The 9,038-nt window shown below is 32.0% G+C and overlaps 2 protein-coding genes across 2 annotated transcripts; one reads left to right on the forward strand and one right to left on the reverse strand.

Moving 5' to 3' along the window:
* The first annotated feature begins 1,310 nt into the window (after window positions 1–1,310).
* eIF6 (eukaryotic translation initiation factor 6) lies at window positions 1,311–3,772 on the forward strand. The gene is made up of 6 exons (XM_018543442.1): window positions 1,311–1,525; window positions 2,058–2,143; window positions 2,796–2,971; window positions 3,065–3,241; window positions 3,304–3,485; window positions 3,562–3,772. Exons 1-6 carry the CDS (start codon window positions 1,419–1,421, stop codon window positions 3,575–3,577), a joined length of 744 nt encoding a protein of 247 aa, XP_018398944.1. The 5' UTR covers window positions 1,311–1,418; the 3' UTR covers window positions 3,578–3,772.
* Window positions 3,773–4,106: 334 nt separating this feature from the next.
* LOC108776736 (uncharacterized) lies at window positions 4,107–7,934 on the reverse strand. Its single transcript, XM_018543438.1, has 10 exons — window positions 7,759–7,934; window positions 6,757–7,636; window positions 6,426–6,677; window positions 6,077–6,350; window positions 5,717–5,994; window positions 5,489–5,632; window positions 5,020–5,263; window positions 4,750–4,892; window positions 4,536–4,671; window positions 4,107–4,437 (listed from the first exon to the last, which is right to left on the reverse strand). The coding sequence occupies exons 2-10, from the start codon at window positions 7,633–7,635 to the stop codon at window positions 4,256–4,258; spliced, it is 2,532 nt and encodes an 843-aa protein (XP_018398940.1). The 5' UTR covers window position 7,636; window positions 7,759–7,934; the 3' UTR covers window positions 4,107–4,255.
* Between the last annotated feature and the right edge of the window lie 1,104 nt (window positions 7,935–9,038).

Genomic DNA, 9,038 nt, shown 5'->3' on the forward strand with positions numbered 1-9,038 from the left:
TTATTTTAAATTTTATTGACACTACATGAAATACAAAGGGATGAAATATTTTACGATTCATTCTTATTTACCTTGCTTACCATCTCGCTAATAAATTATGATTTAGATTCAGTTATACGTCTCGCAACCTGTATATTGATCAACAATGGAAGAAGATTGAAATCCGAGTGCCAGATCAAGTTCCTCGACCACAAGATTATGGATTTCGCGTGACGGTGAAAAAGATGCAGGATAAAACTTCCCGCTTTTGCATTACGTTAATCCTGATCAAAGATAAATCCCATTGAAAAGTAGACATCGGTAAATATAATAAGAAAAATTTATTAATTTGTTTTTGCTACGTAAAAATTTAGATTGTCCAAAACTTGCAAAAACTTATTTTGCAAGAATGTGAACAATGCAATGCCATATACAATAATAATGAAATTGGTCTTTGTGTATGTGTGGCGTCTCATTAGAATGTATCAAAACTTTTTGTCTTTTCGTTAAATTTTAAATATATGTATAATTTATCTTTTTTATAGAGAGATATAAAATATATATTAATTCAGTCATAAAAACAGTAGTTATTCTTATTATAATATTTATATAATTTTCTGCGGTAAAGTACATTTCCTACCATTTACATATATATGTTTTTATATATTACGTTTTGTATCATTAAATGAATACAATTAATACAATTAATTATAAATCACACTTCTGTTTAATATTTAGAACATAACATAATTAAAATTGAAATTTTAACCTTTTAAAAAATAATTGATAATGGTAAATGTAAAATTACGAAAAATTAAAATAATATGTATCTATGTATAAATAAACAAAAGTTAAAATGCCATAAGCTACTGTGTTTTAAAATACAAAATTATTATTAAAAAGGATTTTTCATATGATTACTTTCAACCAATCCTACAAGAAAATTAAAATATTATGCAATCAAATAATATTGTAGAAAATATTGAAGTCCTTAAAAAGAGATTTATACATATATAAAATGGGAGATATAAATATTAATTTTAATAGAAAAAATTTTATTTACCAAAATATATAATACACGTATAGCAGGTAAGACATACATGACTTATGCATTCTATTAAACCAATTAGAAACAATGCACTATGGAATATACAGTTTCTGATAGGTTGAAATTCTTTTTTCTATATTCCTATTTCTTCATTGTACACCGCCATAATTTCTAGGGACTATAAAGGCCGCGACGCCGCGAGTGCTGCCATCTCGTGTTCCATGATGAAATCAAATACCTCGTGTAGCGTGCCCGCGAACAGCTAACAGCATTTGCCAAACTTTCGAGGTTAGCGTTCGCGCACGAGCCTGATCGCACGAACACCGAGAGTGTTTGCATAATATTTCGATCTAAGAACGCCGATGTAAAAGCTTGCAACGTTTCTACGGTCATGGCGGTGCGCGTGCAATTCGAGAACAACAATGAAATCGGCGTCTTTTCAAAGTTGACGAACTCCTACTGTTTGGTAGCGATCGGCGGTTCCGAAAACTTTTATAGGTAAGCATGACGTCATCCATAACGCAATCGTATGAAATATGCATTGGCACCTGATATCTTTTAATTAATTGATTTTATTTGTTAATAAAAGCGATAATATTTGGGATAATAATATCAGGATAGGCTTATTTTTACGTCATAACCTCAAAAATGTATTTTAAAATAATGCACATTATTAAGCAAGATAAACTGAGATGATAAGCATCAAACTTTAATATGTACACTATAATATACTTAAAATATATACTATAATATGTAAAAAAATATAATTTATAATATAAATATTACAATTTGGGGGGTTATGTATATTAATATATAAATTCACGCGAAATTATATATTAGGATTTAAAGATCTAAGCTAGACTGTTATAGGCTTCGTATTCGTATTAGTTATGTTCTTACATTAACGTTCTTTAGTATTGAATATTGTTTATAAACATTACTATCATCTTGCAGTATTCTATATCATGATTTTAACTGTGATTGCACTACAATTGTTATAATTTTATGGTTCATTGTGATATAATTGCAGCGTATTTGAGGCAGAATTAGCTGAGGCAATTCCAGTTATTCACGCTTCAGTAGCAGGATGCCGTATCATAGGTCGACTCTGTGTTGGTAAATATATTAAAGTATAATAACTTTTTTATCAAAGCAATAATGAGTAAACAGTCTTTAATTGATTAATAAATATTAGGATACATTCTAAAATATATTGATAGTATTAAAAATCCATATGTAACTTAAACTGTAAATTTTTAGTATTGCCATTATAGAATATACCAGTAGTATGGCACAAAAACAAATCAGCATTTGATTAATACATAAGAAACTTTCCTGGAAAAATCTCTTCATATTTCATTAGTTATTATCTACTTATTAGCTAACATTATTTATTTGTTCAATATATGTTTACATACAAATAATTATATATTATCTAATGAATATATGTACATAACAATGATATATTTGTGTTACTTATTACTTATTATAAATAATTAAGTTATAAGTAACAATTAAAATAATATAAAGATTTAAAAAAAATTTCTTATGTATATTTGCTGCTATTCTAATCAATTTAAAATACTTTTTATTTATAATATTTTTAACAACTGAAAAATGCCAACTCTGCATTGTACTTATTTCTTCTTATAGAAAAAAAGTCAATCTCATAAAAAATTTGAACGTTTTTGAAGGTTATAATTTTTCTTACCTATATGTTATCTGTGTATACATATATTGCTCACAAGTATTTATCTTTACAATATAGCGAACAAGAATGGATTATTAGTACCAAATACAACGACAGATACAGAACTACAACATATTCGGAATTCCTTACCAGATAATGTGAAGGTACAGAGAGTGGAAGAGAGACTCTCTGCTCTAGGCAATGTTATAGCATGTAATGATTATGTCGCCTTAGTTCATCCAGATCTGGATAAGGTAAATTTTTTATACATCTATTATATTGCATTAAGAAATTTGTAATTGAAATATGTTACTTTAATGGCTCTAATTTTGTATGTTTAATCGAAGGAAACTGAAGAAATTTTAGCTGATACTCTAAATGTGGAAGTATTTAGACAAACTATTGCAAGTAATGTTCTTGTCGGCTCATATTCCATTTTATCCAACCAAGGTGGTTTGGTGCATCCAAATATGCCTATTCAAGAGCAAGACGAGTTGTCTTCTCTTCTGCAAGTGCCACTTGCGGTAAGATAAACAAATATTATGTGATTCTCTATTGTTGTAATTAATAATTGTATTTTCTCTAGACCGGAACAGTGAACAGGGGCAGTAACGTAATCGCTGCCGGTATGGTCGTAAATGATTGGGCTGCTTTTTGTGGCATGGACACAACCTCGACAGAAATCGCTCGTATTGAGAGCGTTTTCAAACTTAACGAAGCTAATCCAGCTTCTATTACATCGAGTATGCGTGCACCTTTTATAGAAAGGTAAGACTAAAAAGAAAACAGATATAGTATATGATTATATTAACAATTCCTTGTATAACAAGAATTCTCATTTTAGCATGTCGGACTTATAAAAGAAAGGACCTCTTTAAAATACTGAAAAAAGTATGTTGGACATTATCTATGTGTACATAAAATATTTATGGCTTTATCAGCACAACATTATTCTTTCGTCAACATATCTGTGACAAACACTTCTTCGTGATTCCGACATAAGATAATATGTGTAATAAGATACTCTATATTAAAATTTATACAAAATACAATGTTCGTTTTTGTTCACACATTTGATTAACAGGATACTGTTGTAAGATAAACTTGCAATTATTGCATGCATTCTTAAAGAAAAAATCAATAAATATAAATGAAGAAAATTAAGCAACGGAAAATCAAATTACTAATATCACTTATCTCATATTCTGTTCATAGAAATAATATCCGTAATGAATATTGTCAAGGTAAGCTTACTTTCGACTACAAGCATCTATAAAAAAGCATATTATATCTTTGTAGTTTAGTATAATTGAATATTACTATGTATAAAACGAAAATATTCTATTGAAATATATTTTAATCAATATTCTCTTTGAATACAAACGCGTTTAATGTCAAAAATGTAAATTGTATCCATCCTGTTGATTTATATAATAAATGAACTATTAATAAGAACATTGTGTATAAGCTAGCTCGCTAATAAAATTTGTTATGAACCAAGTGAAGCAGTCCGGTTTGTTAATTTTTGATCGATGAGACTAGAGCAATGGTAGTTGTTCTGCATGTAACAATTCGGTGGCTGCGGCAGAATCGGCACACATGACCAATATAATGCCTGCTTGGTAAGATGCCGGAATGCGAATGTGAGTCGCTCCAGTAGTCGTACTATTAGGTTGTTGTCTTTGACTCATTGATTCTCGTACCATATTTACAACTTGCCCTGTATCACAAATGTATGTTTTATTTAAATTACTATTGCAACTAAAACACACACACACAACTTAATAACACACACAAATAAATACAAATATAACATACCAAGGACATTAAGTTTTCGCCACTTTTGATCCATTGTCGCAAGCGGTGTTAGATCTGAATTTTCATTCCAATGTGCTAGAACGTCTGTTTTTCTTATTAATAAAACACTAGGACTAATTAATTGATGCCATACGAGCTAAAAATCACGAAATAAAATTATGATTAAATTCGAGTGTTTTATCAGTGAAAAACGTTATTAGTCGATCATACAAACCTGTTCAGGCAAACACTCTAAAGGGTTTGTTAAGTATATACCAGCTTGTCCCACGCCGAATATCATCTGATGATGCCATGCGTCTGGTATATCGCAACCTTCTCCGCAATGTTGTAGATTTAATGTTGCGATTGGTGCTGCACCTAAAATGTAAAAATATAATATATTTTATACACGCTTACATTTATTATATACTTCGATAATATGTATAATTTTATTTAAGCACACATATCTGTTTAAAGAATAATACATTCTTTAATCTGTAATCACCTTTGGAAATCCAATAATGCAACCAATGGGATAATGACACTTTTCTTTCGGGATAAAATGCAAAAAATTTTGTTACAGCAGCACCATTCGTGGACAGAGATATCCCTCGTGCTATGTCTTTATGAGTTGCCCCCGCTACTGAACGACTGACAAGATACCTTGGTAGCGGTACGTTCAATTCTCTCAATTTTGTATTTACACCTTTAACTAATACTTCCAGGGAAAATGATACATTTAAAGCCAACTAAAAAATAGATGATTTATATATGAACAGATTCAATCAAACTACTGCAGAAATTTGTAAGTTTCATAATTTTTATACATTTATGGCTATCCACTTGATATCATAAATGCTTTGAAACATTTTTTGATTGGTCAATTAGTAAAATTTTTTCTAATTAATCAAATATTTCAAAGCATTTGCAGCATTAAGAGGACCGCACACTATATACTTAAGTATTAATATTACCAAAGCATTAATTGCGGATGTAGCACCACAGGCGGAGGTACCAATTTGCGTAACTTGCTTCATTGTGGCTTCTTGTTCGCTCCACAGCATTACTTTTTCAATTGGTGGTAACCCATCTAACCGTTCGTTACATAATTCATTTTCCTATTTGAATATTGTTTAAAATAATTTAATAAGACATAGTTTGTTCAACATGGTTTAAATCTGTTTAATAGTAAATATATTAACCAGATTGGAATCACCACTTTGATTAAACGCAGCATGCTTATTGAGCATTAGTTTCTTAGCCATTATTCGATGATAAAGCGTAGAAATGAGATTAACCTTCCTGGCATTCAAATTGGAATTGTCCGGAAGAGATGCTGTTGAGGACTCAACCCATAATTCAGAATCCGAATCTCTATTATCACCAGGTGATATAAGATCACCACTTGTGCTATGATAACCGTATGATTCACGTACTGGACAACCTGTATTACGATAAAGTGTCGCACTATCCCATCTTCCTGTAAATTTTGTATAACGAAATATTTTATACAATAATAAAACTAGAACTTGCATTGTTAGAATAGCCAGTCATAAAATTACCAGTTCCAGCACTAGTACTAGGCATCCATGGAGCTGAGTAAGTTGACTTTGCACTTTGTTCTACTGTACATTGATTGCTTGTGCATTGTTGGAAAGTAGTATGGTTAACATGCTGTGTAGTTTGTTTTGAAGTCTGCGGTGTCGATACCAGCCCCTGTCTAGATACGACTTTTCCACTACTCAGATCATTTAGCACTGGGTCTTGTTCTACATTATCGAATGCTATATTTTGTATATCTTCATTTATGGAGGCCAGATCACTATCTCCAGTATCCTTTAAGGGAAGAAGAAATATTATGATCTGAAGGAATATTATAATCTCGATTTCATAATACAGGAAATATCTTACCAGTTCACAAGAAGGCCCAGGATCAAAATCCATTTCCAAGTAATCCATCTCTGGACTCGACCTACCACTGTGGTTTTGTCCCTCTGCTTCCTGATTCGCTGCATGGTCCTGATTCAATTCTTCTTGGTGATCTAAAGGAATCACATCATTGTTTCCTTTATAAGTATAAAAACAATAGTCTTCTCCATCAGACATATCTCCTTCATTTCCAGAACTAGAATCCATCCGCTCTATCTGTTCTCTTTGTGAAGTCTAAAAAAGCAAGAAAACTTTAAATTCTGTAAAAAAAATATAAATATTTAATTACATGAACCAGTTTGCGAAATCATACTCTCTGTAATCCACTGGGTCCAGCAATTTCTCTACTGCCATTGATATTAGGTCTCAAAAAACAACAAGTTCCTTGACTCGTTGAACCTATACTACCACCTATATTATTTAATACACGTTTAGATCCATAAGACTTTGATGTCCAAGAACAGTCAGCGTCTGGACTAGAATCTGAGCTACAAGAAACTTTAGAAGGGCATTTCTCTATGGCAGATGCATAATCCACATTATTCTTCATATCCACATCATCGTTTGATTTAATCGTTGATAAATTAGAAGGCATTACTGATACATTTAACGTAGAAACACTTGAATGTAACATAGCACTGGTAGTTACAGTAGAATTAAGAACGGTTGACCCTAAATTATGATTGTGGTGTATATTTGTTTGAGTGGAAGATAGATTCAAGTGCATTTGGGATTTAGGCAAATTCAACAAACTCGCATTCATGACAGTCTTATGCTTCAATTGACAATTAACGGTATTGGTGTTTACAGTCTGAGGCTTGATATTAGCAGTCGCGTTTGTAAATATGGAAGATATGCTCGCATCTTGACAAACGTTTTGCTCCAAAGAATTGGCACTATCAGACACAGGAGTTTGTATGGAGTTTGTCCCGTTGGAAAGCACAACAGAGGTTTTGGATGGCAGCACGAGTTTAATGTTACTCTCGCTGCTATTGTTATTCAGCCTCAACTGTTCCTCGGCTCCGTTTTCCAGCTGTACCTTGGACGTTCTAGCGTCTTGGTCCACAGATTGATTGTCATTTTTCAGACCAACGTCCAATCTGACCTCCGCTTTATCCTGACTGTTTCCGTCGTTCCCTTCTGGATTCATATTATCCTCGACGAGACTGGCGGCGATGGTGTTACACGGCATCCTACAAACCAAGAAACACACACACATACACACACATAACAAGGACACCAGAGGATACATTTCCCGATAAAAAAAAAATCAGATTTCTTTTTTATTTGAAGACTATCGCGAAATCGTGCTTACCATGTGGTGCGACACGAGATCACCCGCTAGAGATCGGGTAACGACATAGGAAACTCGATCTTCAAAAGATGCGATTCCGTTGCGTGGTTAGGCGGGGATCACATCGCTTCGTTCCGGCCGGAACTGTCGAACACGGGAAAAGACTTGCGCGATCTCGCGAAAGGGAGACTGTGTTCCGCGCACGTTTCTTCACGCGGAAAAAACGGACACTCTTCCGTCAAGCGAAACGGCCGAAACACTTCGCTAACATTCTAACGTCTCACAGTGGTACCGGAAGTCAGCTGATTGTTGGAAACGAGTGTACACGCGAGACTCCACACTCCACTACATTGCATCGCATCGCTCATGCTGCCTTTCGCTTTTTACTCGCCAAGTCCCCTGTTTTTTCTTTGTATTTCTTAATACAGTTTGCTTTGAAAACAACAGCTCGTTAAAATTATGATAAAACATGTACTCGTGTATTACATTGTATCGTGCGTGCACTGAACATATATTGTCGATTCCAATCGCGCGACGTAACGTGCATTTTTGGTACACTCGGTATCGTTATGCTTCCGACATTCCGGTTCCGGTTTGGATTATTATCGGAAAAAATGTAGAAAACGCGAGTTTTTCAATGAGAGAGGAAATAAAGCAGAGTGACAAATTGGCATAGGGAATGTGAGTGGCAATTACTTTTATTTGCGAATATATCATCACGGTTTGAAGATTTATGTTAAATTTAACATATTACACGAGTCCAAACGGTCCATTAACATTTTTGTGTTGATATTGTATAACACAAAGATTGTTTCTAATCATAAATATAAAATTTTTGACTATGTACTAATTTAAAAAAAAATAACGAAAAAATTGCATTTGCTAAATGAAAAAGACAAATATTTGCTTTTAACAAATATATGTGTTAGAAAGTAATACAAATATATGTAAAAAAGTTAACAAATATTTATAACATTAACACAATTTGTAAACAAATTGTGGAAACATATATTTTTTTCAATAAAATAATTAACATTTACATTAATTAAATTAACATATGTATTTTATTCATCTTCAAATTTAAGTTCTAAAACATATATTTTTTTTATTATTATTACAGTCTTTTTTATTTGTAATTTGAACCAATGTGAAAAGAAAAAAGATAAATTGCGTGCAAGAAATTCAGTTCTAAGCAATGAAAAAAAATAATTTTTGTTAAAAATTCAATACAAAATTTTAACAAAAACCATTTCTAATTCATAGATATAAAATGTTCTTTTAATTATATATATATATATATA

The sequence above is a fragment of the Cyphomyrmex costatus genome, unplaced genomic scaffold, assembly GCF_001594065.2.
Source record: "Cyphomyrmex costatus isolate MS0001 unplaced genomic scaffold, Ccosl1.0 scaffold376, whole genome shotgun sequence".
Classification (NCBI taxonomy): Eukaryota; Metazoa; Arthropoda; class Insecta; order Hymenoptera; family Formicidae; genus Cyphomyrmex; species Cyphomyrmex costatus.